Source organism: Heterocephalus glaber, unplaced genomic scaffold, assembly GCF_053883595.1.
Source record: "Heterocephalus glaber isolate CG9 unplaced genomic scaffold, H.glaber_assembly_v1.0 deba00001504, whole genome shotgun sequence".
NCBI lineage: Eukaryota > Metazoa > Chordata > Mammalia > Rodentia > Bathyergidae > Heterocephalus > Heterocephalus glaber.
Window position 1 is genome coordinate 2,734,941 of NW_028258324.1, and position 20,459 is coordinate 2,755,399.

At 51.7% G+C, this 20,459-nt stretch overlaps 2 protein-coding genes across 4 annotated transcripts in view; both read right to left on the reverse strand.

The window, feature by feature from the left end:
* Positions 1–3,389: 3,389 nt before the first annotated feature.
* Positions 3,390–13,530, reverse strand: Nckipsd (NCK interacting protein with SH3 domain). Its single transcript, XM_004833972.4, has 13 exons — positions 13,254–13,530; positions 10,876–10,985; positions 10,462–10,666; positions 10,197–10,287; positions 9,451–9,938; positions 8,266–8,436; positions 8,014–8,100; positions 7,786–7,924; positions 7,604–7,684; positions 7,230–7,358; positions 7,053–7,145; positions 6,760–6,932; positions 3,390–4,281 (listed from the first exon to the last, which is right to left on the reverse strand). Exons 1-13 carry the CDS (start codon positions 13,422–13,424, stop codon positions 4,078–4,080), a joined length of 2,142 nt encoding a protein of 713 aa, XP_004834029.1. The 5' UTR covers positions 13,425–13,530; the 3' UTR covers positions 3,390–4,077.
* A 1,702-nt stretch (positions 13,531–15,232) lies between these two features.
* The window catches only part of Ip6k2 (inositol hexakisphosphate kinase 2), a 37,049-nt gene continuing 31,822 nt past the window's right edge, over positions 15,233–20,459 (reverse strand). For all 3 annotated transcript variants that reach the window (XM_013069851.3, XM_021258313.2, XM_087186900.1), the window contains 2 exons: positions 16,429–16,604; positions 15,233–16,002 (listed from right to left, as the gene is read on the reverse strand). In XM_013069851.3, the coding sequence (XP_012925305.1) occupies positions 15,502–16,002; positions 16,429–16,604 (677 nt within the window). In that variant the 3' untranslated portion in view covers positions 15,233–15,501. The remainder of the gene's footprint in view (positions 16,003–16,428; positions 16,605–20,459) is intronic.

Genomic DNA, 20,459 nt, shown 5'->3' on the forward strand with positions numbered 1-20,459 from the left:
GTGTGTGCGTGTGTGTGTGTGTGTGTGTGTGTGTGTGTGTTGTAGTGCAGGTTGCAGATTGAGCCTGGGGCCTTGTGCATAGAAGATGAGTGCTCTACCAATAAGGGACAACCCAGCCATACCAAGTTTTGGGAAAGACTGAAAGAGCTGGAACTCTCCCTACTGGAGGAGCACACACTGAGAGGTATAGTACTCTGCAACCAACACTATTTGGCAGTATCTGCCAGCAAGCAAATAATTCTCGTCTTGGGATCATACCCCCAAAACAGAGGATTCAAGCAAGACATATGTAACAATGCTACTGTTGGATACAATTGGAAGGTCATCAACAATGGACAGATGAGTGTACTGCCCATATGGCATTGAGAATGAACAAACTGCAGTCACGTACTATGACATATGAATCTCAGACACTTAATAGTGAGTGGCAAGCCAGGACATGCTTATTCCATGGCAAAATTTATCTGTGGTTCCCTCTGGGGAGGAGGAAGGAATCAGTGATGGACTGATTAAGCGACTTGAGGAGAAGTGATATTGTTACTTCACCTGGGTTGTGGTTATACTAGCATTTTCATGGCCACAGTACTCTTTGAACACTGTACTTTTCACAATATGTTGTTCTTTCATTAAAAAAAAAAGGTTGTCTTCACTTTAGAGCCTCAGTCTGTATCTTGGGCACTGAGCCAGCAGGTGATCTCGTCTCTACTGCTTACCCTGGGGTTTTCTTGTGCAATGCAGCTGAGGCCCTGTGCACATCCCACCTTCACACACCTATTTGCAGGTGCTATTCTGACATAGAAACCAGCTCCCCCCGCCCCCCAAGCTTCTTGAGTTTCTTCTGGACTCGACCCAGATACCGCCTTTCTTTGAGTGGCTTGTGCTCTCATACCCTTTATCTTTTTTTTTCCTTGGTACCCGGGATCAAACTCAGGACTTTCCACTTTCAAGGCAGGCAGCAGAACCACTGAGCTAGATCCCCACCCCGCACATACCCTTTATCTTGCCTAGCCTCATTTACAACCTTCCTTACAGTCCTAGATATGTCTCAATGGCAGTTCGCTCCCTGAGAAGCTAATCATAGTTTTCCTCTGTGGCTCTAATTTTGTGCTGAGACACCATCATCAGTGTGCTTGCTGAGGGGTCCTGAAGTCCTGACCCTGACCCTGTCAGAGGAAGTTTGCTTACCAAAACCTAGCATTTACATAACTTTGTCAGCTACAACTTGTGCATCCCTGCAGAAGTGGACACACACTGTTTATCCTAGGTGCCAACACTGGGACAGATACCAAAGCACAGCTCTGCTCTTCCCACCAGGTTGGTGTGTGTATTATGACAGGGAAAACAGAAAATCATGGTTCATGCTAGATGCTGCTGCCTCAGCTTCCCAAGGACATGTGCTTTTCACTGAATTGCCCTCTCTTGTGAGGTAATGGTTGCCTGACTTCAGTACTCCAGTGACAAAGGAGTTGTGACTGAAGGGTGCATTGCTGACTGCAGATGGCAAAGAGGAGGCAGACTGTCTCCAGGATGAGGAGGAGCGATCTGACTGTGACCCTAGAGCTTGTGTGCTCAGCGTCCCACACAGCCTGTGGCTAAGGAGGGCCATCACCCAGAGGCCTCTGTGCTTCCCTCCAGAGGATTCCCTAGCAAACAGTCCTGCCTTTGCTTCCTGAGCACCTGTTTGCTGGGACTCCACCCTGCACCTCCTCTGCTGCCTGCTGTGTTCTTTTCTTGCTCGGAGAACAGCAGCTCCCTGCCTTCAGCACCCAGTAAAAAAGGAAAAATTGTGACAGAAGTCAGCACTGATGACTGGGTGTATGGACTGTTGAGGAATGAAGCCCTAGGCAGAAATGAAGAGCACTGATGCCCCACTGTCCACCTAGGTGTGGATCCTGGTATTTCTTGCCATTTTTTAGTACAGCCTTTTTGCTAACCCGGGAGCCTACGAAGAGAATGAAATTTTATCAAACTGGCTTCTAGTCCCTCTGAAGTAGGATTGCAAACCTAATTACACCATTTACATTCTCTTCCAAAGCTGAGTGTGATGGGGGTGCCCGCCTGTATTCCCAGCACTCAGGAGCCTGAGGCAGGAGGACTGAGTTCGAGGCCAGCCTAGGCTACCAGGTGAGTTCAAAACCAGCCTGAACTATGTAGGGAGACCTGGTCTCAAAACACGAAACAGCTGCTATCAAGAAATCAACCAATAGGGCTGGGGATTTAGCTCAGTGGTTTGGCTGCCTGCTGTGCAAGCGCAAGGACCCGAGTTCAATCCCCGGTACCAAAAAAAAAAAAAGAAAAGAAATCAACCAATAACAAATGCTGGCGGGGCTGTGGGAAAAATGGAACACATCTCCACTGATGGTGAGAGTGTGGACTGGTACAGCCATTGTGGAAATCAGTGTGATTTCTCAAAAAAGTAAAACTAGAGGTTCCATTCGACCCAGCTATACCTCTTCTTGGTATCTTCCCGAAAGAATTAAAAGCATCATACCACAGCAATATATGCATACCCATGATTATAGCGGGAGTTTGTAATAGCTACATCTTGGAAACAGCCCAAATGCCCATCAACTGACGAGTGGATAAAGAAGATGTGGAGTACTTCTCTGTCATAAAGATGAGCTTCATACATTTTATAGCTACATGGATGGATCTTGAAACCATACTCAAGTGAAATAAATCAGACATACATGTTTAAATACTGCATTGTTTCTCTGGTGTGAGAAATCCAAAGTGGAATGAATAAGGAATGAAGTGTATAATGGATGTTGGGAAATGGGAAGAAAGTGTTCAAATGAGAAGGGGAACAAGGGAGGAAGGGACAAGAAAAAAGGAAAAAATGGAAACTAAGCTTTTGTACATATGGAGGGGAGGGGGCTTGAGGGGGGGGAAATGGGAGAAAATAAAATTTATTTTTTAAAAAAGAGGGAGGAAAAAATACAAACACACACAGACTCTTTCACCTTCAAAAAATGACCACATCTCTAGGTTGCAAAATGAGGGGATTGCACTGGTTTTAGTGATAACAGAAATAAAGCTGGACAAGCCCCACATATTCAGGGAGACCACAGCTGAGAGAAGGCTTGTTTCATTTGAGAATAGCTTATGGAAGCTCAACAGGGAAGAAAGAGGTGGCTTTCATAGAAGAGTGGCTGCACATGCAGCCACCTGCAAAACTGGGACCCAGGGCTGGGGATTTAGCTCAGTGGCACCGACCCTGCCTTGCACGCACAAGGTCCTGAGTTCAATCCCTGCCACCAAAACAAAAAAACAAAAAACTGGGACCCAGAAGGGCAGCTCAGGAAACAGAGGCTGGAACAGTGGAAGCCAGATGACAGGGTCCTGAGGCCCTCTCCCCCCACCACCAGGGTCATACAAGGAAGCCTGACTCCAGATGGCACTGATTTATTTCCAAAGTTGAGCTGCAACACATAGGAAAATACACATGACTTTTCAGTTTACATTTTTAGAGAAAATAGATTCTGTCACTGACTCTCTCAATGTCACCATCCTATTCTATGAAGCACTAGAATCGATGGTGCGTCTCAAAGACTGGATATTCTTGGATATCTTCCACTTTCACAGCAGCAGCTTGGCCAAGGCCTCCTGGGTTAAAAGCAAAGGGCAGCTGACCCCATGGGGTTTGAGGGAGCACGAGCAGCACTCACTGCAAAGCTAAGGCAAAGAGCAGAGCTGGTGGGTGACACCTCCCCTCAGCCTAAGGACATGGCTTGCAGAGGCCCAGACACAGGCCAGGCAGGCGGGCATGGGGCTCTGGCCCAGCCTGGAGCAGCAGCAGGACTCTAAGTATGTGGGTGGGTATGAGACGGAGGCGAGGCATGCTAAAGAGGCAGACTACCAGGGATAGAGGGGCTTCCGCCTGTACATTCCTTCCACCCCAGTGTATCTCCCAGACTGTGGTCCCCCATTCGAAACTTGGCCTCTTTGATTGGATCTATTGAGGTGGGGGCCCCACTCAGGGCCCTTCCACTCAGCCCCTCAAAACATTCTTAGGGTGAAGCCCCTGAGTCCCCTGCACCCTTCTCAGAGCTGCAGGGAAGCGGGGGAAGGAAGGTGCTAGCTGGGGGCCTCCCCAAGCACTGGGAACTCCTTGCACATCTCTTGGACAATCATGCGGTCCATCTGGCACTGCGGTGAGGTCTCCTCCTCAGTCAGGATGCGCCGCAGTGTAGCCTGCAGGTCCGACAGCCGATGGCGGTGCTGCAAGTAGGGTGTGGAGCGGACCACAGCATGCATCAGGGAGAGGTACTCCATGCGCAGCTGTGGGAAGAGAAGGCTGGCTCAGGGACTCCTGGGAGATACTGCAACTGGCACCAGATGGGAACTAGCCATTATCTTCCAAGGACCCAGGCCACAGACCAGATCGTACTGCATGAACATCAGGGCTACGTCCCCAGCACCCAGAATGTACCTGGTACAGAACTGGCCTTCAACAGTCGTTGCATAAGTGAATGAATGAATCTTCCCAGCCATAGGGAGTCCCAGAATGGGGCCTACCCTGGGAAGTCCTGCCAGTCCTTCAGTACTAGGCCCTTGAAGTGCCATGTCTGTCAGTCGGAGGGAGGCCTTGTGCTTCTACTCTTGCCCCTCTCTCGCCCTGAAAGGTCTCATTAATATCCACAGTTTCAAACAGTGACCTGGCCTCATACTTCTCCTAGATCTGTCCTGTGAGCTCCAGGCAAGAATATCCAATTGCCTGTTTATTTTGTCTGCATATCTCAGAGAGCTCAAACCCACACAGCCAGCATCAAACCTGATCATCCCCCTTTTCCCCAAGCTGAAAGTTTTCTCATGTTCTCTATCTCATGAAAGAACACTGCTGTTGATGCAACAGCATGGCCCCACACTGGGTGTGGTAGCACATGCTTATAATCCCAGCACTCAGGAGGCTGAGGCAGGAAGATTGCTGTGAGTTCGAGGCCAGCTTGAACCACACAAAAGACCTTGTCTCAAGGGGGAAAAAAAAAAGCACAGGCCTGAAATATAGGTGCTTTCTTTAATTCCTCTCTTCTGCATACCCCACATCTGATTCACCTCCAAGACCTGGCCATCTTATCCTAGTCCCTTAACCCATCTCCAACACCCTCTCTCCCAACTTCTGTTTCCAGCACCTCTAGTGCAAGTAGTTAAAACAGGCCCCAAGACTGGACACCCTAAGACTTTCAACCTACTGGCCTGACACCAGCACTTGTTCCCTCAGCCCCCAACATCCCTCGTTCCTCTCTTTACCTCTGTATAGAGGAACCAGTACCAGAATCTCCCATCAGCAGCATCACCTAATGCCACACCTAGGCAATGGACAAGGCCAGAACCATGTGCAACCCTTGACCTTCACTCATGAATTCTTGGACAGCCATGTGGCCCTGCAGGGACTCCCCTCACTGCTGTCCTCCACCCCATTCTCTCTACTGCAGCATCACCCACTTTCTCTGGCTTCCATACCCAAACTGCCTGGCCAGCTGGCCTTGTGCTTCCTGGAAAACACAGAAGCAATCTTTCAGAAACTCCAAGTTTTGCTCTCAGCACCCACATCTCGCCTGTCCCCAGCAGAATGAACTGCGGAGGTCCCCACTCCCGACACATCATGCGTTCCTCATGTGACCGTTCTGACATGACCACTGGCTCATGGTCAGGATGGACACAGCGCCTCCCACCTCCAAGATACTCTGCCTGACCCCAGCTCATCTCCTCCATCCCCCATCCCTGCCTTTCTACTCCTCTTCCCAGAAAATTTACAGGAGCTGCCTCTGTTTACTGCATCCAGCCTCCCCCATTCCCACTCCTCAGTAACTTCAAATTCCTTCCAATTTTCCATTCGTGTCCTCCACTCCTCTGAATATATGAACACTGTCACTTGTCAGTCACTGCTGACAGCGGTATGGTGAGCCCAATGGCCAATTCTCAGCCCCCAGCTGAAGCTCCTGACCTCCCTCCTCCTGAACACAGTTCTGGGCCCTTGCCTGCCTGGTTTCCTTCCTGGGTTCCTCTATACATGGTCCTGCGGTGCCCAGGTGAGGGCAGGCTCCTTGCTGACCCTGCCCTTCTGCCCCATTTCCTCAGTGATCACACTGGCACAGCTTCCAATCACATTGCTGCATAGATACCCCAAAGTGGCTCTCTAGTCTCTAGTCCCACTGCTTTCCTCATGCTCTCAGTGCCCAATGTCTAACAGGTGTCACTCCCATCTTGACACTATCAACACACAACTGGTTTCCTCCCAAGAATTCTCCCCTCAGCCCTCCCCACATCAGTTGTCAGATTTCACCCCCCTAACTGCTCGAGACAAATCCAGCATCAAACTGCTGGATTCCATCCAACACACCCCAAACTCGACCTCCTTCTACCACCGCAATGGCCTGTCTGCACCCAGTTCCCACTTGGCCCTCATGAGGTCGAGGTCCCATGAGGGTGTCATTAAACCACTTCCCCTTCCTCTGAGATTCCCACTGCTGCTGCAGCCCCCAAGGTGCTGTGTGTAGCCTATGTTCCGTCTTCAACTCCCATGCTCTCTTTTGAGGCTTTCCCCAGACATCCCATCTAGATAGCCTCACAGCTGCCTCCTTTGGGTCCTAGCACACTTGTCCTGGTTTCCAAGTGGCCTTCCACCCACACCTATCTGGCTCCGGCAGCAGCCCTATCTCCTGTTTCATGTCCACTCAGTGTCACACCCCACCCCCACCCCCGAAAAGGGTTTGGTTTTCATTCAGCTTCCATCCCCGTGTGGCAACCTCCAAGCACCTTGTCTCCGGGTGAGAGGTCCGCAATGTGCCGTACAGTGATGTCAATGAGCGCCATCATATCTGTGTGGTAGAAGATGGCAGCTGTGGCAGAACTGCTGAAAACATCCTGCAGGAACTTGAGAACTGAGTGTGGCGGCTGTGGTTCATGTTTGAAGATGTGCACAGGGTCATCTAGAAAGCAGGGATCATAGAGTCGGTGTAGCCTTTGCTGGGGTCCCAGAGTGACCCGAGAGGGGGACATGGAAACACAGGAGATGCAAGTGATACCAACACATATTCTAGGGCCCTCACCTCCTCTGTTGAGAAGAAGTAGCAGCTTTTCAGAGAAGATTTTCACATTGGAGTGTTTGCTCAGGGCAGCCATGATGACGTTCTGGTCAGGTGCTGAGGAAGGACAGGGTGTAGACAAGGCAAAACACAGCCTGCAAAGCCTCTGATCGGCCCCTCCCAGCCAGGTCCCATCCTCACCTGGCAGGTGCAGGTTGAGAGCCAGAAGCAGGTTCATGCAGAGATCAGGCAGCTGCTCCATGGTGTCCAGGGGCAGCCCATCCTCAACGATGCTCAGCAGGAACTGGGCAAAAGGTGTACCCAGGTGCTCTAGAAGAGGGCACACACCAAGTCTAGAGTCTCGTCCCTCCCCCTATGCCACTCAGATTCCCGGGCTTCCTGTGAGCCTTGGGGATGCCCTATCCCTGCTAACCCTCAAAAGCCAAGGGCCCTGGGCTGGGGATTTAGCTCAGTGGTTCCACTGTCCTGAGTTCAATCCCTGGTACCAAAAAAAAAAAGCCATGGGTCCCACCTCTGTGGCCTGCAGTCAACAGGTCAGCAATCTGCATTCTTACCGTAGTGTGCGTAGGGCACTGCCTCCCCCATGGAGAAGACCATGGCCAGGATGAGCGCAGAGTAACAGAGCTTCTGGTGGTCTGAGGTGGAGAGACAGGCAGTCAGAATCCTAAAGATGGCAGGAACCCCAGCGGATGAGGGACCCCCTCCTGATGGCAGGACACTCTCCCGCCCACCTTACCCTGTGTGTCTGTCTGCATATCCCTCGCCAGCTCCACAGGCAGCACAGAAGACACAAGTGTGGAGATGATAGCTGCATCGAGGCCGCACATGGCCCCAAAGCACTTGAGGAGCAGCAGCCGCAGTGATACTCGGTGTTCCTGGTAGGGAACCCTGTGTGCTGAATTTCTGGAACCACCACGCCTACCTGCATACCTCCATGCACCCCTCCCCTCTGTCAGGCACACACCATTTGGTAATAGGCCACCAAGGCCAGGACGGACTCGAACTCATTCCTCTTGCACATTTTCTTGCAAACTTCAGGGTCAGCATCAGTCTGCAGGGAGGAGGAAGTGTGTGTCACCCAGTGAGCTGGCTATGTGGCCACACTGAAATAAGCAGAGTGTGTGTGTGCAGGGGAGACACCTAAGGATGAAAGAGGAATGGGGTGGGGCAGGGCACTGCTCACATGCTGGGGATATATATAGCCCCCACCCCGCACCAGAATATGCAGCAGCTCCTCCAGATAGCATTGAATGACGCCCTCATCCTCATACAGGGCCCAGCTGCGCTGCTGGGCATCATCCTTCCTCCGAGCCAGGTCCGCAAAAATCACCTCCAGCCTCTGCTGGTCATGGCAGACCTGCCCAGAGGGCAGGGCTGTGCTCATGTCCTGGGGAGAAAGGGCAAAGCATGGCTCAGCACACCATCTCCAGGAAGCCCTCAAGGCCTGGACCCTTGGGCCTACACCGAGCTGAAGTCCTGTGTGACCCACACTGGGGAGGGGTCTGACTCTAGTCTTGATGACCTCCCCCGATAGGATTCTGCATTAGGCGGGAGGTTTCTCAACAACCTGCCTCTCACTGAACACCCAGATAAACATCTTCATGAGAAGGGCATGGACTCCATCACTTCCTGAATGCGACCGAGACCCCACACTCCCATCCACTACCAGTGGCAGCAGGCTCGTCATCTCCCACCCTGCACATTCTCCTGAAACCTGCTGATGAGGCACTGGCTGCTGTGCCCACTACAGTATACTCCTGGCCAGTGCCCCACCACTCCAAGCCAGAACTGCAGGCGGAGCCCTACAGAGGGACCCTGGGCCCAGCCAGCTCTCATTACATGGTCTGGGCTCACTGCCTTTGATTCTGCTCCTGACCAGAGCCCTGCACGAAACTCACAGAGCCTAACATGCCTTATGCCCTCTCATTTGGGCAGCAGACAGACCTCCATGACAGTTTTCCAAGCCCACATTCTTACCACTGCCAAGGCCAAGAAGGCACTGGCTCGTGCCCATCCAAGTCCAGTTCCTCCCTGTGGCCAGAGAGGACTCCTGGCCACCCACCTCTGGGCTCACGGCCACCTACTCCAGGTCTCTGCTCCTCTCACACCTCCTCTTTCCACCTGTGTGCCATCCACACTGCCTTCTTCCCCTTTCCCAGTGAGCCACACTCAGCCCTGCATCATGGCCCTAGGCCAGGTTGAGCCTCTGCCTCAGATGCTCTTCCTCCCTTTCTTCTTCCTGCGTCACTTCAAACATCCCCAGTGCCCAGCCAAATGAAAGCCCAGAGCTGGAGTTGAGAAATACCTGTCACATACAGGCTGGACACGTGTGTGGGTAGGAATGGGGTGGGGTTAGCAGGGTGGCCTGAGGGGAGGCTCCTGGCCATGCTGCCCCCCTCACCTTGCCCTCTACCAGCGAGAGGAGGACCTGCTCCATGACAGGTGAGCTGGCTGGCACAGAGGCCTGGATGTGACCCACCACGACGCCGATGGCCACGCGGCATAAGTCATGGCTCAGGCCGGTGTTTCTCCGCACAAGCTCCATCAGTTCTGCCCCAATGGTCCTTGGCACAGCTGTCTCAGCCACTGCCTTCTCCTCTGTGGTCCCCAGGCTCAGAGCACCCAGGGACTCCAAGTCATCAGGGGCTGAAGTTGTATGAACCACCACCTCCTCTGTAGGGGACTCACGGGCTGGTGCCTTGGAGGGAGAAGGCAAGGCTTGGGACACTGTGTGGGTGCCTCTGCGTGGCACAGGTGGGGGTGTGGGTGAGCAGCCAAGGCCCAGCTCAGAGGAGCTGGAGCCAGTATAGAGCGTATCCAGAGAAGTGCTGTTGACCGAGGAGCCACTGGACACTGAACTACACCCAGAGGGCGTGGTGTTTCGGCCACCTGTGAGCAGAGGACAGATGCTGCACTAAGGCTGCCCCCTGGGGCCCTCGTCCATCCTACCCCAGAAGGCTATCCCTCAATACAGGTCCCAGTGTCTCTGTTAGGCCCTGTGTCCCTATCAAGCCCAGAGCCCCCAAATGCCCAACACAGGGGCCCTATCTTCTTCCCCAGCCTCCACCCTCTATCTGGCTGACATGGGCAGAGTAGCCATTCCAAGCCCAGAGTGCTCCACCTCAATTCCCCCAACCTGCCTCTCACCATTCCCTGAGACCACCAGGGCCTCTCGATCTCGGCGCTTCACAGGTGGGGGTGGTGTAGCAGGTGCTGCTCGACGAGGCTGGGGTGGGATCTGCAAGGACCGAAATGGGATCTGAGGGGACAGGCTGCTGTCTGGTGCCCTGAGCTCTGGCCGTGGGCAGGGCTATGGCTCTGGTTATATCACTGTTTCAAGTGGACCCTTGAGCCTCAGGATGAAGCCTTAAGCTCCACCCACCTCCTTCTCCAGGATGCCCGCACCACGTACCTGGTAGAGGGCTCCATCTGTCCCAAGATGCTCAGAAATGGGCAAGCTGTACTGCCGTTCAAACCCAGTTCGACACACCCCATTGGGCTGCCTAGTGGTGGCAGCGTCCAAATGATGGTCACTGGTGGATGCAGTCATAACTGGAGCACTGGAGATTGAGGGTCCTTTACGAGACAGGGTCTCTTTCCGATGGTGGATCAGCTTCCTTATGGAGGACAGGGAGACTATGGCAAAGAGCACTCTACATACCTACAGTCCTCAAAGGTGCCTTGTGGGAGGCTGGGACCCCACAGGCCCAGCCCTCACACACCATCTCCCCATGCTCCATCACTCTGTGGTCCCCATACTACCCCAGCCCCATCAGGCACATCTCTAATGCTCCCTGGAGAAGCCACCCACCTCCCCAGCACTCACTGGAGGACTCCACGCTGCTCCAGGCTGTACTTGCCACCATCCCGCATGGCTGTGTTATGCACAGCCTCAATGGCCCGATCAATGGCCTGGAGGACATCCTGCTCTAGACCCTGTAAGAGGTGAGCAGTCAGATCTGGGCCCAAGTAGGGGTGCTCAGCCCAAACCCAGCCCAAGAGGAAGCTGAGTAGAGATCCACTGAATGGGGTCTCAAACAGCATCCCTCAGGGAGCAGGGGCACAAGGTGTCCCCATGATGTCATTTTACACATAGGGCCTCAATCAGGACTTCACCCCATAGAAAGTTTTTGGCTCAGATACTTCTAGAGACCTGGGGTCTGGAGTAAACCAGTACCCCACCGAGCCTCAATCTGGAGCCAGGACTGCATACCTATTCCATCACCGGGCTAGGTTCAGAGCCCAGGCTGAGACGCCAAGCAGCCTACAGTGTCTGGAATCCTTAATCACTCTGGATCCTGCTGATCCTTCACAACAACACCAAGGTCACACCCCAGGACAGCCTTGTCCCTGTAGAGCCCTGTGAAGGCTCTAGGTGCTAAGAATGAGCCAAGGGAACCTCCCCTCCCCATTCCTGCTGTCAGTATTCGTCTTCCCAAGCTGCCCCAGTCACTTTCAGATCTGCCCTGGGAAGTAGCTCTATGTCTGTTGTAAAGGAAGGACGTAAGAGACAGACTCAAGGCTCCAGGCTCAAGTCCTCATTCTCAGCAACACAGGGGACCAGTCACCCTGCCCTCCCGTGACCCCAGCACGCATGATCAACCAGATACTCAGGAGCCTCAGAGCTGAGGGAACTCACTTCAGAGTGAGAAGCTTTCCTCATGGGGCCAGGCATTTGGATGCAGAGTTGGCAAAGCCCTTCAGGTAGCATGGGGTGTACCACCATGCAGGGAGACAAGAGATGAATAGTGGCCAGAAAGGGACTCAGAGGCAGGCAGAGCGAGACAAAGAAGGATGACTTCGCCAGAGACAGAGTGGGAGTCAGAAAGAAAAACACCCAAGTGGAGAGTCAGAATGAGATGGACAGAGATGCACGAGAAATCAAGACACAAGAATACGCAGAAAAAAGCCAAAATGCAGTAACAGAAAAGATGGCAGCCTCTCTGCCATCCCCAAACACCCAGCCTCACTGATCCTGCCTGTGGCCTATGCTCAGTAGGTAAAGAGGCAGGACTCTCTCCACCCCAAGGTCTCCTCACTCCAGACCCAGCAGCCCAACCCCAGGATGGCTGAGGGTTCATCCCCTCTGGCAAAGAGCAGATTATCTTATTTCTATCCTGAACTGGTCTAGGTCAGAATGTTTTCTAAAGCTAGGGACTAGGACTGGGCAGGAGTGTCTGGCAGAGGCCACCTCTGAGCCCTGCGGTCAGAACAGACCAATTGGATGAGCCAGAGATTTAGCTCAGTGGTTCTGCCACCTGCCTCACAAGCACAAGGTCCCGAGTTAGATCCCCGGTACCAAAAAAAAAGATAATCTACCTAAAAAAAAAAAAATCTTAGAAGAGACCAATTGGAGACATGGTGACCCCAGTCCCTGCAATAGGGCTGCTATTGGGGGAATAAGAACTGGGACTGCAATCTCCAGTGGAAGGAAATGGGGACATCATCAGACCAGGGGAATCCTCAGGAGGACTCACTCCAGTCTAGGGACAAAGAAGGATCCTCTCAATTTCATAGGAAAGAAGTCTGCAAACTTAGGGCTTGATACATGGGGAGAGAAGAGACAGTTTTAGGAGGGTCAGCAGGGGATGGAGACCTCGGTTCAGAGATTCCTGCTAAGAGACTAGGGAGTGGCTGCGCACAGGACAGTCAAAAACACTGAGATCTCAGGGTTTGGGGGTCACCAAGAGGAGGAGGACGTTTAAGGGTTCCAGGGTCCAAGGGTGGGGGGTGTTGAGAACCTGAAGGTGTTTAGAGAAGTGAGTGGTGTCTAAGGTGGCCTTTTCTCAGTGTTGGGGGTCTCAGCGGTAAATGCAGTCGGCTCCATGGCAGTGATGGTGGGGGAGTGTGGAACCCTAGTGATCCAGGGAAGGGGAATATTAAGGACTGGGGTATTGGAACTTGGTAACTGGAGTCTTTGGGTCTAGCTCTAGAATCTATTCAGACGCAGGTTCCGATACCAAGGTGTCTGAAGTCCCAAGGGGTCTCAGTCGCAGAGCTAAGCTTTTGGTAGCTCTAGTGTTGAATGTCAAGGGCCTGGTCTTTTGTAGGGGTTGCTCGCCCCTGGGATCTCAGTGCCTACAGGCCTTGGGTCTCGGAGTCAGGTGCTCAAAGTCCCTGGGTGCTAGAGGTCGGCCTCCAGGCCCGAAGGACCGGGGTCCGGGGTCGGTGCTCGGGGCGGTGGTCTCACTCCGGCACACTCACCTGGAGACGGTGCAGGTAGGCAGGCGGCACGTAGCCAGTCTCGCCACTGCGCGCCCGCGCCGCCAGCCACCAGTGCGCACTGCTGCGCTCCAGCACCAGGAAGGTCTCGCCTGCGGCGAACGCCAGCGCGTTGGGCTCCGCCGAGTGGAAGGTGTACAGCGCGCGGTACATGGAGCTGGACTGGGCCGGGCTGCGAGAGGACTAGGTACGTAGCCAGGGTGCGGAGAGTAACACCAGGCCGGGAGAGCGCGCCGCCCCGCCCAACTGCGCCGTGAGACAAACCGTGCGTGCGTGCGCGTGCCCGCTCGCTGTGGCCCCGCCCCGGGAGCGTCAGCCCAGGGAGTGGAGCGTGGCGCCCCTGGCGGCTACAAGAGGCGCGGCAAGGCGAGCTCAGGCACCCACCGTCCCTTCGGCCTCAACCTCTCGGCTCTAGGCCCCTGATCCCATTCGCAGGCCCCTTCCACAGAGCCCCGCCGCCCCGAAGTGGGTCTCAGCCTACAACAGTAAGGACTTGGAGACGGCGCTGTTATTGTTAGTTCTGCTGGTGGGGAAGTCCCTCCCGGGCCAGTCCGGTGGTAGCACTGGAGCTAGTGTGGGAGCAAGGGAGGCATAAATATTAGGGTGGATGATCCCTCTGTCCAGAGTCCTCCTTTCCCCCACACTGCACCCCATAGCTCTCATTTTCTGTCACGGGTCTGCATATCCTGTTCCTTCTTCCTGGATGCTCCTTTCCCCTCCCTCAGTCAAGCTCCCACCCCTATCAACTGCTAGCACCTTACTGATTGCCTTTATAGGACATAAAATCCAGACCCTGCCTTTTGGCAGTACTGGGGATCAAATCCAGGGCTTCACCCATCCTAGACAAGCGCCCTACCATTGATTTTTTTGTATTTTGAAACAGGGTCTCCCTAAATTGTCCAGGTTGGCTATCCTCCTGCCTCAGCCTCAATAACTGGGATTATAGACATGTGCCACCACACTCAGCTACTCTTATTCCAATAACTTCCAAAAGCAGAAAGGAGGGCTGGCAGAGGATGAGAAGTGGGATACCATGTGGCCTTAGAGGTATGTTTGACCCACTCAACTTTTTAGTCAGCCCAAACCTCCAGATCTTTGAAATCCTTGGGAGTCAGTGCCTGTGAGACCCAAGGAAGATATCCCATGAGGGGCTGTACCAGGAGCTGGTCACACAGGCTCTACTGGACACCTGAGCCCAGGAGCAGGGGCCTGCTTTAGACATAGTAGGGTAGCACAGAGGGCCTGGGGAAGAGGTGCTGAAAGTTCAGATGAGGGACAGAGCTGCTAGAACCTGACATCCAGTCCCAGGTTTCCCTGCACCAGATCTGGCTCTAAAATTCAAGAGCCCACTTGGCCTCTCTTCCCAAGCACCTGCTGGGAAAAAGAGCAGCAGTAGTTCTCGGGGCTTCGCTGGCTTGACTTTGTAAAGGAATGGTTTTACTCAGTGCAGCCTAGGTTTGTGTAGGAGTAGCGATAGGTGATATGGCCAAGGTTCACCCTCCCCAGAACAACCCCTCACTGTGCCCTGCTTTACTACACATCAGAGAGCTCCCTATGGACCAGAGCCTAGTGACTACCCGAAGTCCTGGCACTGGCTCCAGGATCTCTGACATCACAATGACTAGCCAATCAGCTGCTGCTCATGGCACAAAAGGGATCAAAAGCTAGACCCACGGTTTGGTGCACCTGCTGCCCAACTCTGGCTTAAGCTGTGTCAAATGCAGTTTTGGGATACAGACGCTGGGAGACTTAGCTGGCAGATTAGTGGAACCTGGGTAAGATATGTGTATAGGGGGTCTTTTTTGGGTGACCTCAAGTAACCAAGGCAAGAGACATTGGTGACTTTCTGCTCTAAAGGATAAGGGCAGTAGCAAGAATATTGCTGGGCCACAGAAGGGGTTACAGCATGTGGTCAAGGAGAGGGACTACATGCCCCTGGAAAGAACAACAGCAGCATCATATACAATAAACAAAAAAATCTGTATTAGAACATTTACACTCAGGAAAGAAAGAGGTATCTGCATCATTAAATTTGGAATGTTGAAGAAATAGTTAAAATAAATAGATTCTGAGCACAGATGGGGCTGGCTCAGGCTGGGGCTCACAAAGGCCACTGTGCATCAGCTCCAAGCTGCAGGGGCCATCACCTGGCCATCCTGACCTCCTCCCTGATGCAGCACAGCTGTGCCTGGGATACAATGTCTCTCAGATCCTGGAGCAGCTAGCAAGCTCACTCCCCACTCTCCTCGCTGATCTCTGTGACAATGTCTATCAGGCTCTGGAGGCCAAAGATGTAGCCAGCGTCCTGGCCCTCGTGCACCACACTGTCCTCGCCATACAGCCTGCAGGTGGTATGGGCAAAGTCGATCATGCGCACGTCCACGGAGCTGGCGCCAAGGGGCTTGTAGGCATAGGCACCAGCAGACTCATCGGCTGACTCTTCTGACAGGTCCTCCAAGTCCTCAGCATCTGAGTCCAGGGCCACCTCAGGCCACTCTTTGCCATCATAGATCACCAGCAGGGAGCTCGAGTAGAAGCGATAGGACTCCTGTCGTTCCAGCACTGCCTTAAGCTCAGCTAGCTTCTTGAGCACGGGGCTCAGGAGCTCCCGGCGCAGGTACCGCCCATTGTGGAAGAATTGGAAGAGCGCCTCCTTGAAGCCCTGCACCGACAGCTTCCTCCCGTGGTACTTGTTCATGAACATGAGCTGCCCTGTGCCCGCCTGGTACACCTGAGGGAGAGACCAGCAGCTCAGGTGTGTGGGCCACCTCAAGGCCTGGACCCTGGGCACTGGGGCAGTGTGACAGCCCAGATCCAATCCCTTAGCTTGTTGATTATACCAGCCACACATGAGCTGATGAATATAGTATCTGAACCACATCTGGTCACGGACTCCCAGCCCACTGCTCTGCATCTGCATCTGTGGAGACAGCCTAACCCTCTTGCCTTCATCCCTACTCCTGTCCAGACTCGAGACTCAGCCTGCCAGGCCAGCCTCAGAGGGATCACCTAGACATGGTTGCTTTTTTTTTTTTCTTTCTTCCAACCAAAAAGAAACACACTCAGAATTAAAGCAAACAAAACCACGGCATGGTGGGTCAGTCGCAGCCACTGGATGCCCCAGACAGCCCTCCTCATGTACTAGCACGTTCCTCACCTGCATGCCACACACACGCACACCTATGACTGCAGATGTGCTCTGCTGACATTTTCGGATTTGGTTGGCTGCTTTCTCTTCTGAAGCATCATCACCATGCTGGCGTGTGCCCATCTTCAGGTCCAGGACACATGGTACTTCGTAGTGGGAAGTCAGGTTCTCTAGTAAGATGAATTCTAAGTGGTTAAGGACAGTACCCTGAAGAGGAAGTGCTACTACACAGGGCCTGGATACTCCCATGGCAAAGGGCTTGCACACGGTGACCCAGACAAGCTTAAGCCCACAGGGAAGGTCCATTAATTGTGCTGTCAAAGGGACTTGGCACAAGGGCAGCCAGCACCTAGACTCAACACAGGCCTGAGATCCTCAACCTGGAAGACACATTCACCATTTCCTGAACTGCCCTAGGTATGGCACCATAGTGCCAGAGCATACTGTCCTCAGTTACACACAAAAGAACAAGTTCAATATATCCTGTACCCTTAAATGTGAACTATCAATACCAGTACAAATTCATGAAAATATTCTTCTTAAAAAAAAAGTCCATTTCCCAGCTGTGTGCACTGAGAAGGCCGAGACACAATGAATAGAGGCAGTGAGTGCCCCTCGTGCACAGCTGGTTCCCCAATTCCTATGAGCAGGAACCAGTGCTTCCTGGAGGATAAATTGGTGAATATGGTTACTGCTCCTGGCCATACAGCCTGAAAGCTAGAAATGGCTTGTGCTTTTTGTTTTTGTTTTTTTTAGTACCAGAGCTTGAACACGGGACCTTGTGCTTGTGAGGCAGGCGCTGGAACCACTGAGCTAAAGCCCTCGCAGCTTATGCTTTTTAAAGAGAGAAAAATACTTCATGACCCATGAAAATAAAGTGATATTTGATTACAGTGACCAAAAAATTTAATCGGAACACAGCACACCTGTTCATTTATATTACTGTCTATGACAAAATGGGAGCGTTGTGCCATAGACTGTACAGTCCACAAAAACCTAAAATATCTATTAATTTGACACTTTATTGAAAAAGTTTACTGACTCTTGCCTTCGAGGAATGTTCTGAGTTCACATCTGAGCCAGGAAGTGTACAGAGCCATTTTCCAGACCATCTTTTTCACATCAGAAAGCAAGACAAGCCAGGCACGGTGGCACATGCCTATAAGCCTAACACTTGGGAAGCTGAGGCAGGAGAACCAGAAATTTGAGACCACCTACCCTGGGCAATTTAGGGAAATCCTGTCTCAAAAGATGATAAAAAGGCTGGGGAATGTAGGTGAAGGAATGACCAGAACTGAGGTTTGTTCCTCAGTTCTGCAAACTGAACAAAATAAAACAACAAACCTCACTAATCACCTCTGGAAGGGCCAGGGATTTAGCTCAGTGGCTCTACCACCTGCCTCGAAATCGAAAGGTCCCGAGTTTGATCCCTGGCACCAAAAAAAAAGTGTGTCATTTACTAATCACCTCTGGAGGATGGAAGGGAACCTACTCATTACTCCAAATACCTACTAAGGGAAAATAAGCATTTAACCTACTGTTATGATTTAAATATGAAGTGCCCTCCAAAGACTCATTTGTTGAAGGCTTCATTCCCAGTGCAGCCATCTTCCCAGATGGAACCTAGAGGTAAACTGACCTCAGCAGGGGATTAATCTGAAGGCATTGTTGGGAGGTGGGGCCCACGTAGAGAAAGTAGGTCACTGAGGGTATGCCTTCTAAGAGTATATCCTGTCTCCAGTCCCTTCCTTTCTCTGGCTCTTCCCTCATTCTCTGCTTCCCAGCAGCCATGAAGTGAGCAGCTTTCCTCTGCCAGGCCCCTCCACCATGATGTTTCTACTTGGAGACAACTATCATGGACTGGAACCGCTCCTAAACTGCAGGAGTCAGGTATTTTGTCCCAGCAATGGAAAAGTGATTAATACATCTGCCGCTCCTATATAAAATGTACCTCATGGGCCGGGGATTTAGCTCAGTGGTTTCGCTGCCTGCTGTGCAAGCGCAAGGACCCGACTTCAATCCCCGGTACCAAAAAAAAACCAAAACAAAATGTACCTCAGTGTAAGTACATAGTTGATAAGGAAAAGTCACATTTATTTATTTATTTAGGTACTGGGGATAGAACTCGGGTCCTTGCACTTGCAAGGCAGGCACCAGAACCATTGAGCTAAATCTCCGGCCCCAAAAAGTCACTCTTTATAGAATTATTCCAATGGATAACAAAGTTATAAAACTGCCTAATAACTGGGAATGATGTGGCACATGTGTGTAGTCCCAACACTCTGGGAGGCTGAGGCAGGAGGATTACACATTTGAGGCCAGCCCAGGCAACCTAAAAATAAAATACAAAAGGGTTGGGTGGGGGTGTAGCTCAGTGGTAAAAGTGCTTACCTAACATCTATGAGGCCCTGGGTTCAATCTCCAGTACCACACAAAAAAAGAAGAAATGAAAATCCCAGCTGGGTGTGGTGTGGTAGTATACCCTTATAATCCCAGCACTCTGGGAGGTTGAGGCAAGAGCTTTGAGCCAAGCCTGGGCAACTTAGGGAATTGGAGAGATCGTGTCTCAAAATAAAAATATTAAATTTAACAAGGGCTGGGTAACTTAGTTCAGTGTGAAGGCCCTGGTTTCAATCCTCAGTCATACACACACATAGCACCTAATACATAAATGAATCCAAGGTAATGATGATCTAAGAGAAATAACTGAACACTGTGCTTCCCAATCAAGGGACATGTACAATACCATCTCCCAAGAATTCTTGCTCCTGTCCTCCCAAGAAGAGAACCTGAGTTTGATGAAGCCTTCAGATCCTATTATCAATTTACTGGAAACAGAAGGGACAAAGTAACATATAAAAGACACCACAGAGATGCAATCAGTAAAATTCAAATCAAAGGAAACTCTAGAAGATAGTTTGTTTGATAAGAAATTTTCAAGAAAAAGCTGGGTATGATGGTACATGCCTGTAATCCCAGCACTCAGGAGGCTGAGGCAGGACTGCTGACAAGTTCAAGGCCATATATTTTTCAGGAAAAAAAATAATGGGAAGAGGTAAAGACTTGAAACATTTGACTCCAATGTCACTTATAAACCTTTCAACCCCCTACCTTTTTTGTCTGTCCAGGTGGTGTTTTATTGTATAACAAAACCTACTGCTCCCCTCCTGTGCCTTACAAGGTGTCACCCAGGGCTGTGTGGTTGGGGCAGGGGATATGGCTGAGTAGCTGCCTTTGGTGACAAGGCAGCCCCTCCTATGTCCCTCCTTTACAGAAGCCTGCCCCATCCAGCTTCCCTTTCACTCCAAGTGGAACATTCTGGGGTCTGAACCCCACCACCACCACCACCACAAAGTGCTGACAGCCATCCCTGCCTTCCCCACAGCAAGGGCATGAGCACCAAGAAAGTACCAGAAGGCACCAAGGAGACAGGATCCAAGGAGGGAAGCAAGCAAGTCCCAGAAAAGGAGATCCTTTGTTTGGTTGGTTTTTTTGTTTTTCATAGTTAAGACAGGGTTTTGCCACGTAGTTCAGGCTGGCCTTAAATTCACTACGTACCCCAGTCTGACCCCAACTCATGGTGATACTACTGCCTCAGCCTCCTGAGTGCTGGGATTACAGGCGTGTGCCACCATGCCTGACATACTATATAAATCTCATAAGGATCCCCTTTCAAACAAACCAAAAATAAAAACCGACTGACACAAGAAAGAAGATGTAGATATATGTGGATATGAAGTAGATGGGGTTTTAAAAATTTCTTTTGTGGTTGTCATTCCCCCATCCCTACTAGGGATTATACTTAGGGTCTTTGCCCTGAGCTACATCCCTAGCCCCTTTTTATCTTTTGAGATAGGGTCCCACTATGTCACTAAATTGCCAAGGCTAGGCTCAGACTTGCAATCCTTCTGCTTCAACCTCCCAGAGTGCTGGGATTATAGGAAAGTGCCACCACACCTGACAAATTATGTATTTTATAGTAAAAATTACTGTCCTTGGGGCCGGGGATTTAGCTCAGTGGTTTCGCTGCCTGCTGTGCA